The sequence below is a fragment of the Ailuropoda melanoleuca genome, chromosome 2 (assembly GCF_002007445.2).
Source record: "Ailuropoda melanoleuca isolate Jingjing chromosome 2, ASM200744v2, whole genome shotgun sequence".
Classification (NCBI taxonomy): Eukaryota; Metazoa; Chordata; class Mammalia; order Carnivora; family Ursidae; genus Ailuropoda; species Ailuropoda melanoleuca.
In genome coordinates, this window is record NC_048219.1 from 248,066 (window position 1) to 269,299 (window position 21,234).

General features: G+C 44.4%; 1 protein-coding gene across 8 annotated transcripts in view; it reads right to left on the reverse strand.

Moving 5' to 3' along the window:
- The window catches only part of UBR4 (ubiquitin protein ligase E3 component n-recognin 4), a 122,493-nt gene that overhangs the window by 72,923 nt on the left and 28,336 nt on the right, over positions 1–21,234 (reverse strand). For all 8 annotated transcript variants that reach the window (XM_034645277.1, XM_034645291.1, XM_019795725.2 and 5 more), the window contains exons 20-44: positions 20,673–20,808; positions 19,690–19,769; positions 19,113–19,241; positions 17,771–17,953; positions 17,498–17,620; positions 17,179–17,408; positions 15,233–15,354; positions 13,971–14,068; positions 12,669–12,826; positions 11,710–11,919; positions 10,221–10,322; positions 9,819–9,919; positions 9,378–9,576; positions 8,788–8,976; positions 8,318–8,381; positions 6,596–6,787; positions 5,752–5,822; positions 5,513–5,660; positions 4,853–5,080; positions 4,035–4,205; positions 2,864–3,046; positions 1,830–1,988; positions 1,345–1,497; positions 679–906; positions 232–389 (exon numbers count right to left, since the gene is read on the reverse strand). In XM_034645277.1, coding sequence (XP_034501168.1) covers positions 232–389; positions 679–906; positions 1,345–1,497; positions 1,830–1,988; positions 2,864–3,046; positions 4,035–4,205; positions 4,853–5,080; positions 5,513–5,660; positions 5,752–5,822; positions 6,596–6,787; positions 8,318–8,381; positions 8,788–8,976; positions 9,378–9,576; positions 9,819–9,919; positions 10,221–10,322; positions 11,710–11,919; positions 12,669–12,826; positions 13,971–14,068; positions 15,233–15,354; positions 17,179–17,408; positions 17,498–17,620; positions 17,771–17,953; positions 19,113–19,241; positions 19,690–19,769; positions 20,673–20,808 — 3,815 coding nt within the window. The remainder of the gene's footprint in view (positions 1–231; positions 390–678; positions 907–1,344; positions 1,498–1,829; positions 1,989–2,863; positions 3,047–4,034; positions 4,206–4,852; positions 5,081–5,512; positions 5,661–5,751; positions 5,823–6,595; positions 6,788–8,317; positions 8,382–8,787; positions 8,977–9,377; positions 9,577–9,818; positions 9,920–10,220; positions 10,323–11,709; positions 11,920–12,668; positions 12,827–13,970; positions 14,069–15,232; positions 15,355–17,178; positions 17,409–17,497; positions 17,621–17,770; positions 17,954–19,112; positions 19,242–19,689; positions 19,770–20,672; positions 20,809–21,234) is intronic.

The following is a 21,234-nucleotide window of genomic DNA, read 5'->3' on the forward strand; positions in this document are numbered from 1 at the left end:
CTGGGGAACAGTGGTCCCGAGACCTCTTAAGGTTGGGGTCTGCACGGTGGAGGACAAACCATGCAGACAGCCAACCTGCCAACACTGGGTGCCTCCTGCCTCTAAAAGGGAGAGGCCCGCCGGAGCAAAGTTAGTTTCACCAGATTCCTAACAGACGCCAGTACTGGGTCAGGGGAGTCTCCTGCTGAACTCAGGCACCGTGGAAGCTCAACGTGGAGTACTTCTTCCCACCTTTTGATGTTGATGGAGAAGAGCTGCAACACTTCCAGAGTTGTCCTGCTCACTGTGGCTGCAAACGATTTCCCTTGACAATAGCTGAAGAACAACATCTGCAGCACATGGGAGTAGTAGACGGACACACCGCCCCCGGCCACCTGGCTGTTACTGTCCTGTCGGGGCAAAGACACAACACTTGCGTTAATCTCGAGTATTGCCTTCGGGACCAGCTTCCAGTTTTGCAGGTTATTAGTTTTAAATCATGACTGAGGGCTCTCAAAATCTAAGCCGTGTGGGTAAACCTCAGAGATACCATGAAGAGTCAAGGAACCTGACAGTGCATCAGTTTGGGCCTAAAGGACAAGAGTTTCTGCTAATAGGGGAAAAGTCAGAGACCGAAGAGAAAAGAAAAACAATGGAGGAGATACTGGAAGAGGAGGAGAAATCAACATCTGCCCGAACCTTCAGGTCCTCGTGGTTGATTTCCAGCACATTAGTGACATAGAAGGGTCCCTGCTGGGCACTGCTGGCCTCTTCCATGAGCTGGGTATAGATGTAACCAGCTGAAGACATTATAACAATGATGTTCTTTCCCTCCTCGTTGAAGAGGAAGGTGACATCTCTTATCTTCGAGCTTGGCAGGAGAAAGTAGAAGGTCGGGCTCAAGGCATCCACAGACAGGTCATAAATCTGCAGGACAGAAGAAAAGGAGATCTAGTTCAGTCCCACCCCCAAATCATCCTGGCAAATCCAAAGACCTGCCAATGGTGAGTAATAGGTATCCATTCTCCCGCCAACAAGCATCTGAAAGTATCAGGCACAAAGCATACAAAGATGAGTATCTTTTTACTCTCCCTCAAGGAATGACCATGGGAGAGATACACAACTACATATTCTGTGACAAGTACAGGAAGACCCGTGCACTTGAAAAAGCAAGGGGAAAACCAGAAACAATGTCATATTGCCTACACACAGAAAGCTCTAGCTCGGCACCATAACAAAAGGCGACAAAATGAGGATTGCTTATTTTTAATTTCTGGGAGAAGCTAGCACATAATGGAGATCAGAGATTCTGGATTTAAAAACAAAACATTCTAAGACCCCATCATCCAAGAGCAGTAACCGTACCTTGACAAAGTCCGCAGTGACAATCGCTAATTCGGTCTGTGAACCAGGTAACCACACCGCTTTGATGATGAAGTTGCCCGTTGCCAACTGTGGGTGCAGCACCAAGTGATCCGAAACAGAGCCTGAGCTACTGAAGGTCAGCACATGGCAGTCCTGGACAGGGTTTAAGAACAGACTGGTTAAAAGATGGCGGGAAGTAGATTAACTCATTTCGGCTCTCTCAAGTCTTCCCTGACATTCCCTGCCTTCGGGTAGTATGCACACTGTCTGGTAATATACTCACGTTCCAAGAACATACAAAAATCATTTCCAACACAAGAAAGATCTGTAAGAGCTGGGAGAAATTCAGAGAGAGATTTCTTTTATATTCCAAAGGCCTTTACATTTTAATCTTAACAACGAGTAAGAGAAAGCGGCGTTGAGAACAGGGGAGAGGAGAGCAGGATCCACAGCACGAAGTAACCAAACCTGGATCAGATTATTACCTTCAGCCCACACACAGCCAGGTAGTCCTCTTTGCAGGGATTCCCAGTGAGGCTTAACACGGTAAAGGGGACAGGGGCAGAAGCCAGGCGGGTCAGCGTCAACTTCCTTTTGCTGGAATCTGCTTGCTTTAAGAGTGCAGAGAGCTGCAGAACGGTGATCTGCAACGGGACAGTTGCCAATTTATTCTTGTCCCCGTCCTCGTAGAGGACACAGAGCCAACAAAAGCTCCTTCAACAGGGTACTAGTCCACAGTTAAGTCTCTCAGGAAAACCCTTTCTCCCGCTGGAGAGAGATGGAAAGCCTTTCATTTCCTCCCTCCAGTGACGACAAGAGAGAGGAATAATGAAACCAGCGGCTCTCTGTATACAGTTCAAGGAAATAACTGCCCACTCCCTATGTACTATCGTCCTTTCTAGCGTTCTCTACAAGCTTTTGTTTTGTTTTGAAGTATTTTACAGGGATCTTACAGACTTAGCAGATTTCTAGCTTGTTTTTCACTTAAGAAAAAATTACAACAACCTCACTAGTGATAAGCCAGAATACAGAAAAATGTTGAGATACCTGCCACCCTTCCAACTCTTACTGGTTCTCTACAATGACATAAGCTTCCCTGTGTCCACAGCGGGCCAGGAGGGCAGGAAAGCACTAAATAAGGAACACTATGTCTTCCTATGAAGACTGTTATCTCTTGGCTTGTGCCCTCCCTCCAGCATAACCAAACCATGCCAAGTCTGGGTGCCACGCTGTCCTAGGTAATCGCTAGTCATTACCTTTCTCTGAGGGCTTGAAGGGTAAGTTTTGAGTAAGAAACTATTCGTCAGAAATAGCAACTGTGTTCTAGTCACATTGCTTCTAAGTCTAATCAACAAACTCAGGGTTGGAGTAGAAAAGCTCGTTGAGCTCTGTCCTGTAAAGCATTCTTGGAACCCAAAAGACTTGTTCTCAGAGGGCCAATCTGAGCATAGCCACCTGTTTTGTTTAGCACTTAAGACAAACATGACCTAAAATGAGTAGGAAAGAACTGGTAACCCACCTTCCCTTTTTCATGGCTGACAGCCAAATGTTGGCGGCGCCCATGCGGGGAGGAGAGCACACACATAGCCACCCGCCGGAGCACGTGGGCGCTGATTAGCTGTCGGATAGTCTGGCCCTGGTCGCCACTGTAATTCATCCGAACATTCTCAAAGGCGCCTTCCTGGGAGCCTAAGGTGGGAACCTGGCAAAGAAGGAAGCAAAGAATAGGCAGTAGTAAGCCAAAGAGATCAAGTGGATTCATCCACTATTCATGCGACCAAGACACTGCACAATGCAGTCACTCAAAAGCAACAAATTCCAGTCTCTAATCCATGGACAGTTACGTAAGCTTCTCAAAGTTATTCTGTCAATCCGATAAGAACACCGCAGTGAATGTTTCACAAAGCTAAATTTAATTAATACAAAGTACTGGCTTCTTGAAATGTTAAAACGCCCTTTTTTTAAGTCAAATGATGGTGATAACAGATGGAATGTTTTTCATTGATCTGACCTGGCAAAACTGAGTTGGCAACTTTATGGATCACCAACACCACCCCCATACTTACTCGTTTCATCTTTAATAGCTCGAAGTCTAAAAGCCACTACTGTAAAACTATGACTCATTTTTACTAAAATACCAGAATATCTGTGTGTATGTACGTGTGTGTATTTCCAAGGGAATATTTTTCCCTTAAAAACAGACTCCTTTTGAGTCTAGTCCTACACCTCGCTCATTTGTACGCTTCCCTTTCAGAAGCACAGACACTTTACACTGCTTCCCACTATTTCACGCTGTTGCTGAACAGGACACGCAGAACACACCAGAACTCCTTTTTCGGGGCTGAGCAGGTTTTAAAGTGGATAATGGCTTACAACTTCTAAGCAGAGATGACAAACATGATTTCTGCAAGCCACTGGAGCCTTAGGTCTTCTACTTTATATACAGAAGAAATATCTAACTAGCGTAATTGCCCCCAGATGTTGTGCCTCACAACTTGGGAGTTCGTATGTTCTTCTGAACTGAAAAGGAGACTTACTGAGTTGGCCCAAATGACCTTTTGTGTCTTCTTCTGAAGACACACGCGGCTCTCCGTGCTGGCTAGCTAGGGACTGGCTGGCCTAAGGAGACTCCTCAGAGCATCCAGCACACCTTGGCAGCTCAGTCAATGTGCTGCTCCTGCCACACTCACCATCAGCTGGTCTGTCATCTCAACCACCTTGTCCACTGTATGCAGCTCCCGGAGGGCTTGCTGAGCTCGGCTGCTGCTCCCCACAGCTGAAGCCTGCTGAAAGTTGGTCTGAATGGCATCCATGAGGAAATTGAGCATGTCTAACACGAGAGGAGCGAAGGAGAAATTGGCCTGAGAAAAATCCAAATACACAAGTGAAAAAAAAAAAAAAAAGACAGAAAAATAATGGGTCATACTCATCATAATCAATCTTGCTAAGAACTACCTTCAGAATCTAGGATCCAGGCTCTGCACTTCCCATTTGATATTCTAGCCATAGCTCTTCCTCTCAATAATACTGGATTCGTGCTACAAACTCTAGAGCAATCTTTCTAAACCAGGAGTCCCATGAAGATACCCTAATGCTAGAACACATCCATCACACAGGATTAGCTGAATTCTCTCCTGCGCATCTAGAATTGTTCTAATTACATGCCATCCTTGAGAAAACAACCATGTAAATCACTTTCTGTATTCTGTGCTTCAGATGAGGATCCCTGGCCAAGAAAGGTGTTCTAGAGTATTACACAACTAAAATACACCCTCCCGCAAACGCCCACAGTGCTCCTCAGTCCCAAATCCCCCCCCGTGAGGCAGGGCTGATGACACATCCTATTCAGATCTATCCCGTGAAAATGAGTAAACTCAGAGAAAGGAGAAAGCAACCCTCAGCCCCACCAGGCGTGCTGCGAGGAGAGCCCCGTGCATGGCTTGCTCGGGAACCAATCGATCCGGCTCCGCACTCCACCCAGCGTCCCGGGCACCACTGGAACCCCCACCTGGTTCTGCAGCTCCTCTCGGCAGCCCTCCACTGTGCGGCACAGGCTGCTCTTCTTGGGCTTCTCTTCATCAGCAACCTTTCCATCGCTGATGGTGACTTTGGCCTTGTCCGCTGGAGAGGTGCTGGTGTGGCGCACCAGACTCTCGGAAACCCTGGGTTCACTCTGAAAGGCTGACTCCTTCATGGTGGAGCTCATGCCACTGCTGGGAGTTCGCTTCACGAGCGCCTAGGGACAGAAAATGTCAGAAGCCCAAAGCTCGAACCACAAACACAGATGACACACTGCCTGCGATACTGGCAGGAAATCCCGACCTGAGGAGAAGTTGACCAACCATTTAAATGATATCCAAACGCCTGAATTCTGATCTTCACGGCACCCACCTAATAGCTAATACTTCAGCACTCACAGCCACAGGTCTCAATTACAACATCTGAAACTGTGTTAGGTCTTAGAAAAAAACTGCAAGATTTTTAAGGACCCTGAAAGTTCTAACATTTTAAGTGAAGTGCTTAGGCCATGATCGGTGACAGACCCAGAACTTACTCCTAGACCTGGGCCACCACGAAGGTGACATGACAATTTCCCAGTTTGGCTTCAGTATTCCCGTGTCACAAACAAGTCACCCTTCCTAGTCCAGCAAATGTTCCAAACTCTCACCAAACAGCTGCCATCTTCCTTGGCTCCACAGTCACAGAAGAAGGACCCATATTTGGCATAGGAAATCTCATGATCCTTGTGGCACACCTTGGCACAAACCGTGCACACACCGACCCCATCTACCATTTTGCAGGTGTGACAGTGGTACCTACAAAGAACAAGAAGGAGTAAATGAGTCCAATAGCGTCAACAGTTCAAGGCCCAACAAATCCTCACGTGAAAGAAAGAACTACTCTTACCAATGCTGGTTCATGAATTCTTTCTGAGTGATTGTGAAAGTGCAGAGTTTATTGCAAAGAGAATCTTCATCCTTCAAAGATAATAGATCTTTTTAATCAGAAATATACCCTTCTACACAGGCACCCCCAAAAATATACCCTACAGAGAATAAACAGTCAATTCATTAAATAACCAGTAAAACTCACTCCTGGAAATAATCTGCAGGCTATAAACATGCTACAATTCCAGGTGAGAGCTTAAGGTTTTATGGTTAGAAAAAAAATAAATCTATGGGCGCCAGGGTGGCTCAGTCAGTTGAAAGTCTAACTCTTAGTTTTGGCTTAGGCCATGATCTCAGAGGCGTGGGGTCAAGCCCTACATCGGGCTCTGTGTTCAGCAGGAGTCTGCCTGGAATTCTCTCTCTCTCTCTGCCCCTCCCTCTGCTCACATATGTTCGCCCTCCTTCTCCCTCTCTCAAATAAATAAATTTTTTAAATAAATAAATAAACGAAAGAAATCTTATGCTTTCTCTGTAAGGGAGCTCACACCATCCCCATGATTCATCCTTAAGACTCCATTTAGGATACGAAAACTGAAGAACTGCAGACTAAGTGACTCTGGATGGAAGAAGTCATGTGCTTATTACAGTCCCTTCCCTAAGAGATCAGGTCCCTACAGCTTGCTCTGAGGACCTGGAAAATCAGTCTGGCATTGGTCATGTAAGCTGGGAGAAAGCAGACAGGAGTGGGAGAGTTTTGAAGCTCAAAGGAGCTAGAAAAGAGGGCCAAAGGCTTGTTAAGCATGAGCTCTGACAGTGCCGTTAATAACCTGGCATGGCTGCCTGGATGGTGACGTGGTACTTACTGAATCCTCCGCCTGGGAGTCTTCCTCTTCCACTGCCAACTCCTCCACCCAGTCTGAGTCCACCTCAATGGCCCGCTCCTCCCCATCCACTGAGAGGTGACTTGGGCCTTGACCATTACTCTGGCTCAGGGCATTCGTGACATCAGCCAAGTAAGACATGATGTGGCACGTACACTCCAGGACTATCACATGCTGGAAGAGAAGTCCACCGTCACAACACAGAAACTTCGGTTCTCCGTATTTGATTACTGGGTACTATGTTTTCTCAAGGTTTTCCCAATAAAGTTCAAGATCAGAGACAGGGTATAAAAGCAGACAAAAAACATGTTTTAATTATCTATTTCCTCAGCTCTGAGCACTGTGACCGCATATAGCCAGTCAATACACTGAACTGAATTAATGTGATTCATTCATTCTTAAGCACGAAGACAGCCCTCTATAAGATGTTGCTAAATTAGGTAAAACTGAAATCAGGAATAGAGTAAAACTGGAGGCAAAAACCATTCAAGAAAAGATAACTGATACAGAGAACAGAATGGTGGTTGCCAGAGGCAGGAGTATGGGGTGCGTGGAGAATGGATGAAGGGGTTCAAAAGATACAACCTTCCAGTTGTAAAATAAGTAAGTCACAGGGATATAATGCACAGCACGGGGACTAGAGCTGGCAATATGCCATATCGCATATTTGAAAGTCACTAAGAGAGTAGATCTTAGAAGTCCTCAGTACAAGAAAAAAAACATTTGGGAACTACGCATGAAGACAGATGTTGACGAGCCTTACTGTGGTGATCACTTCACAACCTACACAAACATCGAATCATTATGCTGTACACCCGAAAATAATATAGCATTACGTGTCACGGATACCCCAATTTAATAAAAAGACTAGATCAAAAGTATGAATGGGCTCTCATTGACTTTTTTCCTACCAACAGCATTTTTTTTAACCATTACATTACTGAAAGACATTTACATTACTGGGTTTTAAATTAATGCAGTAAGGGAGGAACAGCTTCAGAAATCAAGCAAAAAGTTCTCCAGCAAACCACTGCCAGTAGCTCATGTTTGCCTAAAATCCCAGGAGCCTGGCATCAAGGCCTCAGATTTCTAAGTTCCTTCCCTCTGCACTCTGACAGTGCAGAGCTAAGAGGAGAAAGACTAGCAAGAAAAGAAGGAGACATGTATAGTGCAGTGCTGGGTCTCAGAGGCCAGTTACCTACTCTTAGCCACCAATGTCAGGTTCATGGGGGGGGCAAGGACGGGGGAGAAGAATACCCGGATGGAAGACTTCTGTCAGTTTAAAACCCTTCTTCGCAGCAGCGACCTGAACCTTCAGGTACATTAAACAATTCTAGTAAGTAGACTAGAGCCAAGAAGGCAGTCAGTGACCCCATATACCACCTACTCAGAGCACACAGTTCCAATGCAGGAGCTAGGAACAATTTTCTACAGCATACCAATGTCTAAAAAATAGCAAAAATTCACTAGGTTTTAAGAAGGATTCAGCTGGATGTTTTGTTTACCCTGTTATTTCCCCCCATCACTCCTCATGACCCAGCAGAGGCCCACAGGCACGTAGTTCAACTTACACACACACTCCCAGGGCTTTGAAACTATAGGCAGGCTGGCCAGGGCCAGAAGCCAGTCAAAAGGAAGCCTTCTATATGACCACAAAGAAAAATCATCACCCCCCTGACTACTGTCAGGCTGCACTTTGCTTACCTTTCCATGCATTACGTTGGCATTCAGTTTTTCAACCACATTCTTCTGTGATAGGTATTTCTTGCTGTCCCAAAGGAAAAAAAGGGGGGGGGGACACAAAAATCATCTAAGGAACCAACGAAAAGGAACAAGTTTCATGAATCCTGCATCATTTTGTGACACTGGGAAGCAAAGGCATTCTTAGAAAACACAGAGGTGTGGGGTGCTCTGCTCTCATCACTGACACTTGATATACTTTCCCTAAGACTTCTCCTAGGGATAATGAACAGGAAACCCTACTGAGAATGTGACTGAGCCTCAAGTGAAGAATTAGAGACTACTCCCTCAATCCCCAATAAAAAGGTAGAGACTCAAAGCTCTTTTATGTGTCAGGCTACAATGAAAACAACTCGCAATTCGTTATCTATCTCCCTTTTCTCTAAGAGCAACGCTGCACTTATAGATGGGCCCCTCCAATTTCATCATCTTACCATCTACTCAGCCAGTCTACAGCAGCATTGTGAAGCTGAAGATGGCCAGCACCTTGACCTGCACTGGCCAGGGTGGCCATCACAACCATGAGTTCGGGGAAACCAGTCCCATCACCATTGGCCAACATCTCTGTCGCCATGGGGATCAGGGTGCCCAGAAGCACAGCACACACACCTTCCCCAACTTGGCTGGTAAAAAAGAAACAGCAAATTAGCAAATAAACACCAGGAATCTGACTGTACTTCTAAATTTGTAAGAGTAAGGGACATTGAAAATTAAACATTAAATACAGTCTTGACTCTCCCCCCGCCCCTTTCTTCCCCACTCCGTATATATGCACCCAGTTTTGGACTTCAGCTATTAGAGCACAAAACAGTCACCCATGTGACAACTGACAGGCCTAGTCACTGCAAAAGTTTTTCCACAGGAGAAATTAAGGAGCTCTACTACATTCCTTAAGTCTAGTGAGGGGAGCTCCAGAATCACTCCCAATGCTAAGGACCAACGCCTGAAGGAAAGAACGCAGCAAATGCCCCCAACATTCACCTGGGGCTCTTAGGGACACGTGACCCAAATGCATTTGTTCTACCTGTTTTCCCGAACAATGTATGTAGTCAACAGCTGCAACAGCTGCCGGTTCTCCTGAATCACATCCAGCTGGTCAGAGTCTTTGGGGGGCGACGCAGTCATGCGGGTGAGCCAGGCCTGGAGGCGCACGGGCTCCACACAAGCCAGCTGTGCCAGAGAGCCACAGAGATGCAGAAGGCTCGGGTTAGGGCTCTTCTCAGCTAGGGACAGACCGAGAGGCTGCGGTCAGTGAAGGACGGGGAGGGACAGGAGGGAAGATGCTGACTAGGAGCCAGGAAAGGGGGAAGGCAAGGCTTTGAGCAAGTTTTCAACTTCCTTCCCAACTTCCTTGCAGGGATTGTCTGCACTTGTTACTCGGTAGTTATACTTGGGCAGAAGATATATGCAGTATTAGCTGGACATCAAAGTTCCCATAAGAAGATTACTAAAAGCTGTCACTCACTCAGCTGGAAGAGCTTGGTGAAGAATTTCAGAACTCGGTTACAGAATTTAGCAGACAGGTTCTCATTGGCTGTTGCCATCATGATCTGCACGAGTTCTCCACTGGGAGGCAGAAGGGGGAAAAAAGGGAGAATCAAATTAAGCCTCACATAAAAAGGCATCCGCTTCTATTTCTTCTCAATGTCATCTCCCCTAGGGGAACTGGTCACTCGTCAGTCAACGACACTAGGTGTTCACGAAGTTGACCCCTCATCAATAACCTGAAGGCATCAGCTATTAATCTAAGTCCTCCCCATAGTACAAACACCTAAGCAGGCTGTAAGTGTTCCCTGAGAAAAAAACACCTAACGCTTTCAGGAGACATTCAAAACATGTTCACTGAGTAAAACAAAATACAGCTCACCTGTCAGAGAAAAATTCCTCCATAGCTTTACGAGCCTGGCTGCTTTCCAGTTGCTTTTCCAAATACTGGAGACATTCCTCCAAGATGGATTCATCCAGTCCACTGAGGATCAAAAAGAAAAATTAACTACATAACGTCTTTTTCAATGTCTTCCTAATACTGATTTTTAAAAATCCTAAGTTACGACTGAACACTAAGGGCAATATTCAATTTTTTTTTTCAAAGCTTAGCATAAGGGGTGCCTAGGTGGCTCAATCGATTAAGCGCCTGCCTTCAGCTCGGGTCATGATCCCAGGGTCCTGGGATTGAGCCACGGATTGGGATCCCTGCTCAGCGGGGAGCCTGCTTCTCCCTCTCCCTCTGCCTGCTGCTCCCCTTGCTTGTGTTCTCTCTCTGTCAAATAAATAAATAAATTTTTTTTTAATTTTTTTTTAAGATTTTATTTATTTATTTGCCAGAGAGACAGCCAGCGAGAGAGGGAACACAAGCAGGGGGAGTGGGAGAGGAAGAAGCAGGCTCCTAGCGGAGGAGCCTGATATGGGGCTCGATCCCAGAACGCCGGGATCACACCCTGAGCCGGAGGCAGACGCTTAACGACTGTGCCACCCAGGCGCCCCTAAAATTTTTTTTAAAAAAAATTTCAAAGCTTAACATAAAGCTTGGCTACACAGGAGCTCAGTACATGTTTAATACATTAAATTATAACAAAACAAAAAAGTTCCTAAAATCTTAAGGATGTAGTCAAGACTAAGAGTTCAAAGAATCATTGCTGCTGTTTCAAATGACTGAATGACTGAATTNTTTTTTTTTTTTTTTTTTTTTTTTTTTTTTTTTTTGGGGAGGGAAGGGAGAGAGGGGGAGGGGGAAAGAGAGAGGGGGAGGGAGGGAGGGAAAGAGAGAGGAGGAGGCGAAGAGGAAGGGAAGGGAAGAGAAAAAAAAAAGGAGCACCTGATGAAACACTGAAGTCAACAACAAAAAGCCAGGAACGTCCATACCGGGACCCTTTATTAGTACAGTGCTCAGCGGGACAAAGCTGTAACTTACTCTGCTGCTCTTGAGGACTCGCCCACATCACTATGGCCTAAACTACCAAAGTCAAACGATGGTGAAAGACTGTCTAATTCCCCACCACCCATGTCAGCGGCATGGATCCAAAAATATTAGAAATCCTATGAAGCTCCTTTGTACAGTTCATTACATCAAGTACGGCGCCTGACAAGCATCTGTTCAATTACTTGAAGTTTCCAAATCTGAACCATTTAAGCCTTCCACTTTCTCAACATTGATTCCTAACAATTAATCATAAAGGTGGATTCCAAATAACTTTTCGTGCATGTCCACAAGAACATAAAATGCATATAAGTACAGAACTTTCTGTTAAAAAGCACAGTAAGCCATTAATTAATGACATAAAGAAGCCAGCGCTGGTACATTCCACTACAAGCAGCAGGAGATCCCGGGCGCCTGCCGCCCCCTCAATCAGGCTCACCTATTGGGATCTGCATGGTTGGCCAGAATGTTGTAACAACCAGTGATCAGCTTCTCATACACTCGAGCCAAGAACTCCTCAGACTCTGCAGGGCCCAGGATGCGCTCCAGGGAGTTGCTACTGATCTCAGCGACGCTCTCAGTGCTCGACTCCAAAAGAAGGGGAAGAAGAGTCCGAATTACCTGCGGCGGGTTCATCTCATCGGACCAACTTCAGCAAAGAAAATGGAACCACGTTAGTGAATATACTCCCCCAACAAAGCTGCAAAGGCGAGGATAGGGCAACTCAATCATTTACTGAGGGAGGAGGGCTTTTATTCCAGTGTTTTGTCCCTTGATAGTTATTTTTTATACAGGTGTAATCATACAACTTCATAATTTCATTTTTCATTATTACATCAGAAAGAAAAATCAATTCCAGGTGAAAGGCCCATTTTAACAATTTAACATGTATTTTATAATATTCAGAAAAGAAAATTAACTAAAACCTAAGCTAGAAACCCATCGCAGACAACTCTGTAGAACTGCCAGGAACCTGGACCACTATGAAGGCGATGTGATAAAGGACTTCACCCGGGCCCTCTGCACAGGAAGACAAAGCAGTGCCCCCGCCAGCCTACCCCAGGCCCCACAAGACAGAGGCTAACTCCCACGAGAATTCTGGAGATGCATGATTTGAAATGTATCACTGCCACCTTAAAACTCCAACCCAAAGCACCCCAAAATCACAATATGATTTAAAGCCTGGATGGCCTTTTCTGCAAGAGGGGAGGAGGTATTCTGCTACCTTTCACATCACATTCTAGCTCAATGCTCACACTCCACTCTGAAACAACACACTCTCCTTGCTACAGAAGCATCCAAGAAAAGCATTATTATACGATTATAAACTTCATCTTCCTTTAGCTACAAAGGAACACAGGGATAGAGAGCACACAGGGCTCCACAGCAGGTACTCACACAATAAGATCTCCAGTCAGCCTGACCAGTGAGAGGAGAGTGTGCTTCAGGGAAGCAGCCAGGGGCAGACTTTGGCCACAAAGAGTCCCCAAGTGAGCAGCCTGCACAGCACTGATGTAACTCTCAGAAGGGATGGTGTCATTAGCAAAGGCATTGCGCTGGAAGGAAGCAAAACATACACGAATGTACAGACCATCTATCTAGCCGGGATAAAATTCTCATGTGGGGGGAAAAGAACCCACTGGCACAAACTAAGACCCCACTGAGGTTTCTAGACAATGGCTCTACTCAGTATACACTATTATTTATCCTAGGAAGGAAAGTGAGGTGGAGCGAAGGAAGCCGTTTACAAATTTTAGTTAGTACAAAGGTAACTCAAAATCTAAAAAGTTAAGGGGTGCCTGGGTGGCTCAGTTTTAGCGTCCGACTCTTGATTTCGGCTCAGGTAATAATCTTAGGGTCATGGGCTCGAGACCCGCATCAGGTCCTTGTTCAGTGGGGAGTCGGCTTGAGATTCTTTCTCCCTCTCCCTCTGTCCCTCCCCCCTTTAAAAAAAAAAGCTAAAAATTTAAAATGTTAGTACAAAGTTAAGATACCCAACACCAGTTTTCAAACAATTAGAATATGTTCTATTTAACACTAAAACTACTATCTCTAATAATTAAGAAGGGGAGTATTTTGCAAAGCATCAGAGTCTCCATTAAAATATCTTCATTATCCTGCTACAGCTCCATGTGATGTAAACAGAGTTCACGATTATAAAGCAGGGATAACAAGATTATAATACTTGACTTCCCCAAAGAACTGTGACAAGGGAATAATCTGTTAATAGAGGTAATTTGAGCAGAGCAGACACAAAGGTCAAGTAAACTGACAAGAGACTCCACAGTCTTCTAACAGCCTCTAGAACCTGAAAGCTACCCTACCTAGAAAACTATGACAAAAGGAGCAGGTTCCTAACATTTTTCCTAAAAGGAAAATGAAAACAGTTCACGTTTACTGAGAATTCAGGGGCACCTAACATTTAATACAATTACTCTTCACATCCCGGTATGAAAAAGACAAGGAAATGGAGACTCTGAGCAATAAAACGGTTGCCCTATAACAAAGTAACACAGATTTCTTAATGAAACAACCACCTGGGTACCATTTGGGTCATTCAAGCCTTTGATTATTGATTCAGCCATAGCAAATATATTGCGGCATACCAAGACCTCTTTGCAGTTAGTCTCAGCCAAGGAATAAGAACAGAACACAGAATGCCTAGCGCTCCACATCTCTATTCTGAGAACAGACACTCACCCATGATCCGATGTTGGGAAACTCATTGGTGTTGATGTTGTTCCAGGATTCACACACAGCCTGCACCCAGGATGGTAAATTCTGAACCAGAGCGGGACCTGGAGGCGACAGGAAGGAACACATCATCAAAAGAGAGAAAGAATGACATATGCTATTTTAAAGCCAGGCCCAAATGCAGGAAGATACACCATTGCCCAAGCTGTCAACATAATTACTAAGATCGCTTAGATGAGTCTTTCAATAGCAGTACTACATCCAAGAACTAGCTAATTGCTTAATAGCCAACAATGTCAATTATAAGGTTTTCATTTCCCATCATATTCACTTTCTAATCTCACAAGTAAAGACGACAGCTGAAAACAGGATGCAAAGCGGGAGCGTGTCACTACAAGTCAGGCTAAAATCGCCACTCAGCATCTGCTACACCTTCAACAAACAGGAAGCACTCTGATCTCTTCTCCTTCTCTCAAGACAAATCTGAGGGCAGGGATTCTTTTTCTGTTTTTGAAGATTTATTTATACATTTTAGAGAAAAAGGGAATGAGAGACAGAGATTTGGGGGGGGCAAAGGAGAGGGAGAAATCTCAAGCAGACTCCCCGTTGACCACGGCGCTGAGATCAGGACCTGAGCGAAAATCAAGAGTCCGACGCATAACTGACGGCGCCACCCAGGTGCCCCTGAGGACAGGAATTCTTAATGCACATCAAGAACAGCATTCCATGAAGTAGGAGAATTTAATTTCCAAAAGACTATGTGAACAACTGAAAGGGCATTTAAAGCTTGCAATTCAGGAAAATACAAATAGCTATAAATTGAGGAGTAACTACTGCTCTTAACTCCAGTCCTGCTCAGGCCCTTTTGCTCCCCCACCCTCCATTTCTACCAGATCATTCCTAGCACAGGGAAGAGGTTTGCCCAGCACAAAGCAGCAGCTCACTAGTCTTCCTGATCTCCGTAAATGAAAAGGAGAACAACATAGGCTAATGATTTAGAAACAAATGACTTTGGTTTGGAACCCAGCCTCCACATCTTGCAAGACGTAGGATTTTGGGCAAATTAACATCTCTAAGACTTAATCTCCTACTGAGTAAAAGAGGAAAATAACACTTCATAAGGCTCCCAAGAGGACTGACAAGAGATAAACCTATGTCAGCGTTCGATATACAGAAAGGTTCCAGCAAGTGGTAAATGTCAGGAGACAGAGGAGTGGTAAGACTAGTCCTACTAGCAGTAACAGCATTTCAAAAGCACATTCACTTACCCAGAGTGTTCGCCTTGCACCTACTAGAGCCAATAGCCAAAACAGCAGCAAAGCCATGCAATTTCTCCTGGGAAGGTTTTTCAGTGGATCCTTCTTCATTAAAGTTCTGTAGCAAATAGGCTCTGAAGAAAAAAATAGGAGATATGTGAAAGCTGAAGAATCTACTCCCATCATAGTTAGAAGAAACTGCCCTAGACAAACTGGAACACCTGTACCTTGGTTTCCCAATCTATTAAATGTAGTTGACAGTACCTGCCCCTTTGTGATCTCGTAAGATTTCCAATGGGTAGCTGCTTCCCAAAGAATATCCCATCCTCTGAAATGTTCCCAAAATGCAATTCCAGGACAGATGAGCTTGGCAAACACTGAACACTATCTACGCACCTCCCCTAGCTTTGAAAGATTGGCAGTGTATATACTGAAGGCTCTGAGAAGTACAGTTCACCTCTGAACAATAGGAGTTTTAATTGACAGGTCTACTTACACACGGATTTTTGTCAATAAGTACAATACAGTACTGTAAACGCATTCTCTCTTCCTTATGATTTTCCCAGTAACATTTTCTTTTTCACTAGCTTAATTGTAAGAATACAGTGTATGATACACATATACACAAAGCGCGTGCTGATAGATCTTTATGTTATCAGTACAGCAATTTACTGCAACTCAGGAAAATACAAACAGCTATAAATTTAGAGGGTAACTACCGCCCTTAACTCATTCCTACTCAAATCCTTTACTTCCCCATCCGGTCAAAGGTAGGCTATCAGTAGTTATGTTTTGGGGGGATCAAAAGTTCTAAGTACATTTTCAACTACACAGGGGGATCGGTGTTCAAAGGTCAACTGTACTAGACTTTTTCAAAAGCAGTTCAACCATATTTACTCAGGACTTCCCAAACTTACTTGCCAAGAACATTTATTAACAGCTTAGTGTACAAAGAGTTGGCCTAATGGGCCAGATTGGAGCCTAGAAGCTCTCAGGGGGCAGGGACTTTGTCAGCTTTGCTACTGTGATCCCCCAGCACCTAGAAAAGTACTTGACATACAGCAAGCACCGCCATTTGCTATTCATGCCTCCTGTTCATGTATCGTCAAGAACAGTGCCTCCAGCAAGAATCCCTGCTCTACTTACTGCAAGACATCCAAACTTAGGCATTAAACTTTACAACAATCTAAGTCCCTTTTAGCATAAAAGCTCCACAGAACAGGAGCTGAACGGTGAAATCCTACAGGGACCAGAGAAAGTAAACGAGCGTAAAGGCACCTGGTGTGAACAGCTACACGGGGTAGCCACTCACTAATGTCACGTGGCAAGTCAGACCCAGTTCTGCTAGTTCTTCCCATGTAAGAAAAGTCAGAAATCTTGTTTTGTGAATAAACTCACCATCTTTATACACCGAAAGCAGATTCCACAGTATTTAAACATCATGCAGAACTAGTCTATAGGGCATGCAATTTCCAACGCATATTATTTTAGAAAGGACTGGATTTCAAAATACTCCCTGATTCATTACAAAATTTGTTTCTCTAACTTCCTACCATGAAATTTGAAGAGCATTTAAAGCTTCATCTTAGTGAATAACAGAAATGACATATTTGAGGGAATTTCATTATCTTTCCTAGTATCCTACAAGTTCAATGCAATAAAATATTTAAAGATTTATAGAAATCAAACTTGCTCTTGACTCTTCCTGAACATCTGAAAATTCTCTCATCAGACATTCCTTTCTTTATATTAGAGAAAAAAACATTTTACCGAGAAAAAAAAACCCTAAGCTGACAAAAAGAAAAAATGTAAGATTCTGAGTCCATAAGGATCTGCTCAGTGAACAGTACTTAAAACCACTAGGTTCAATTTGAAGAATTTTCAGGCTTCTAAAGAAAGTAAACCCAAGGATCTAAACTCCCCATTTCCGACATCTGCGGTCAGGCAGCCCATCACACCTAGTGAATGACGCATAGGTGTCAATGAGCTGTAGCGTGGCTGGAAGCAGGTTCTTGGTGATCTCAGACGACTTATGAGGATCGGTCTCGGCGGCCATCTTGGAAAAATGTTCATCCAGGGAGACCTGGACCTTCGAGATGGCAGCATCAAGGGTGTAGATGGACTGCAGACTTGGAATTTCATGGAGTTGCAAGATGGTGGTACAGTCGATGCTACAGAATGATGATATCTTTAAAAGTACCCAAGATATTAGTTAGTTGAGGCAAAAAGCTGCAGCAAAAGCTAAATCCTGGCATTATGGACCCAAAACAAACATACCTGTCGGGCAAAGTATTCCTCTACAATTTCAACGTCATATTTCACTGAGCTGCACTTGGTGGATGCCAGTTCTAGAAGAGAACCAGCATGTTCCGCCTTCATTCCTTGTTTGATAAGGTGATCCTGTTTGGACAGCAAGGAAAGGTATTCAGGAGATTAATACAGATAGAGTCTAAAGCTTTCATTACCCTTAAATTGACAAGTTCCCACAAGTACAGAGCATGGTGGCTTTGGCCACCCCTCAGCAGCAAGCCCTGTGTGACACCGTGGTACCTTTATCCAGCTGACATAAGAGCTAATGCGGAGGCGGGAAGACCAGCGCAAGGTGTGTAAGATGTCACATTCACTCATCTCAGGTGAGTTCATGGCCAGCTGGTTCATGTAGGTCTTTGATGGTGGCAAAATGCCCAGGATCCTCCACAGTATCAAGAAGTAACACTGAAGGGCACAGGCCTCCTGGAGGAAGCAAAACGAGCGGTCGCAGCAGTGGCACTTGGTACCGTGTCACAAGCCCCCAGACAGTAAGAACTGTTCCAAATACAACGTTTAAAGCAGACTGTATGCAGTCCTGATCTTCAGCTAAGATCTGGCTCGCAAGTCTGCTCAGCAGGTTTTTGTTTTTTTTAAAAGATTTTATTTATTTATTTGACAGAGATAGAGACAGCCAGCGAGAGAGGGAACACAAGTAGGGGGAGTGGGAGAGGAAGAAGCAGGCTCATAGCAGAGGAGCCTGATGTGGGGCTCGATCCCAGAACGCCGGGATCACGCCCTGAGCCGAAGGCAGACGCTTAACCGCTGTGCCACCCAGGCGCCCCTCAGCAGGTCTTTGATAGAAAATATATCCAATAACAAAACAGAAAATAGTAAAACACACGTCGAAATAACTTGCTCCACCTGTGCACATCTCACAGGCCAAAGTCATTGTTATAAGACAACTCTGGCTCCCCAAGAATTTATCAAGTAACCAAAAAAGACTGAGCCATTCTGCCGGCAACCCCATCATCAGGTGCCCCTTTTCTGTGGTCTGAACTGCTGTTACGGCTTCCAGAGGTAGAGATGCATTCGTGGGACCAGAGAAAAAACACCAGTGGGAGACTGTCACTGTCACACATCAACCACCATTCACTGAAGCTCTTGATATTTAGGTGGCCATTAACTCTCAAAGTCACATAGTTCCCTCAGTGTAACAAAAAGAAAGGCAAAATGATTAAACTATCTCTAAGTGAACACAGCCACCCAAACTACATAGAAACACTGAGGTATCAGGGGCGCCTGGGTGGCTCAATCAGTTAAGCGGCTGCCTTTGGCTCAGGTCATGATCTCAGGATCCTGCGACCGAGCCCGAGCCACTCAGCGGGAAGCCTGCTTCTCATTCTACCTGTCTTGCCCCTCTCCCTGCTCGTGCTCATTCTCAACCTCTCTCTCGCTCTCTAATAAATAAAATCTTTAAAAAAAAAAAAAAGAAAGAAAGAAAGACTGAAGTATCAGTAAGTTCTGGAAACAGATAATTCAGTAACTGATTAGATCTCAGGAAGAAATTTCTAGTAGAACTGCTACCCAATCATGAAACACATTCCAAACTCTTTATACACAGCCGGCACTTCAGTGGTCTTACCAGGGCTGTTACGTTCTTGTTTTCCTTTCTCCTGACTGTATCAAGCTGGGATCCAGCCGCAAGCAGGGATGTCAGTGCAGTGTAAAGCTCATCATACTTGACAAGCTTAGAGAAAAGAACATCACATGCCTAATATTGAGGGGGAAAAAAAATTTTTTCTTATTTTTGGAAATTATTTGTCTGCTACCCCTACACTATCATTTAACCTCATGACTGGCAAATAGCTCATTCAAATAATAGGTAAGAATTTCTCGTTGCAGCAAGATTCCCACTCAGGGACCTCTCTCGGTTTATGGGCTATGTGAGCGCACAAGTGCAGGCATTAGAATGAGGCAACTATTTTTGTCCATTAAAAATATCTGCACGTGAAGATACTAACAAAGATGGGAAGAAGATGCCCCTACGGCAAAAGTGGAGCCCAACAAATAACATTTTCCTTCTAGAATAAGCTCAAATCCTAAAACAGGCCAAATTCCCTCATTACAAAAAGCAAATCATTCCCTTTTCCCCTGATAGACTGATTTTGGTGGAAATCATCTGACCCATATGTAAAATGGGGTTTTAAAATTCCTGGTACCACAGAATCAAGTCGGTTCAAATCATCCTCTGAGGCTTCTGGGGACAGGACACAGTAGAATCTGGGTTGTGGGACAGCATCTGAAAAACAATGAGCTTGTTAAAAGAATGGTTTCATTCTCAACTCTGTTTAGCAAGCATAAAATGTTAAAACTAAGAAAACGCTTCAGACACTTGAAGATACTGACACTCAGGACCAGTCCTGTGCTGCAGTCCTGTGCACGACAGGATGTTTAGCGCCCTTCCCCGCTGTGACAACCAAACAGGTCTCCAGACATTGCCAAATGTCTCCTCTGGGGAGGGGCCCAATCATCCCTAGTTAAGAACCACTGCCCTAGAAGATAACAGAGGTGCTCTACAATCACCAAGTTAATCATCAAAATTGGGTCCTTAGACTAACTGCATTAAACTTAAATGCTGTCTCCCCAGTATCAAAGGGACTAAGTAATAAGAGATCCCAGTGATAGTAAATTCATACACAGCCTTGATGAGAGTTTCCACAAAATACATTTAACAGCTAACAATTCTAAGGATGAGCAAACACACACTAAAAATAAACATAAGAGGCACTTCATCAAAAGAATGGACAACTGCTCCTGAGAATCACCACAGAGAAGGTCATGGCTCCCGTTATTTTCTGAACAGTACCCCACCATGACCAAAAGGAACTTCAGCCTTGTGGGCTAGAGCCACTTTCCTGTGGAAAATTAAATGTAATCACTCAGAGTGGCAGGAATCCACGTACTGCACTCCATGAGCAGCAGACACAAGAAGTCCTAATTCTTATGTCTCAATGTTGTTTTGCTTTTTGTTTTTAAATCAATGTGGGATATGTGACAGTCTATTTCCAAAATTGTTTTGAATCCCTTGGTATTTGCCACCTACAGGGAATAGACTAAGTCTTGAGGAATCTCGAAGCACCAAATTCAATCCCCACAATGAGAACCAGTGAGTCAGCTTCTTACTGACAATCTTCTTTCTGACCTGATGGAAAATGCTTAGACCAGTTTTCTTCTACTTCTTTGAACCCATGATAGAGAGGGGTGGTCGCCCGGCGGCTGCTGCTGTCCTGGGATCCATTTCCCCACCCAAAAGGAGGACTCAGCAAGTTATGCTGCACCTTTTAAAACACAAATACTCAAATTAAGAAAGATACATAGCCACATTCCGCATCTCACTGCAGGTGTGATAACTGATCAACACATCAAAGCTTGGGAAACTCACAAACCAAAATAAAGTTTTGATTTTTCTGTAACTTCTTTGGGGAGCATCTTTTTGCCAAAGTACAAGGGGAAGAGGGCTCAAACAAACATTTTAGGAAATGCTGAAAAATCCTTAACTGGCCCTCCCGTCCTCATGTTGGATCCCCACAACAAAAGAGTTTACTAATCCATAAAAGTTACTGCTCAACCATCATTCAACCACTAACAAATACTCATGGAGGGCAGATGCTCAGGGCACTGAGCTGGACACCAGGTAAAGTCAGTTAATTCAAAGGACACCTGTGAACAGAACCTATAATCCAACGCTCACAAAACCATCAAAT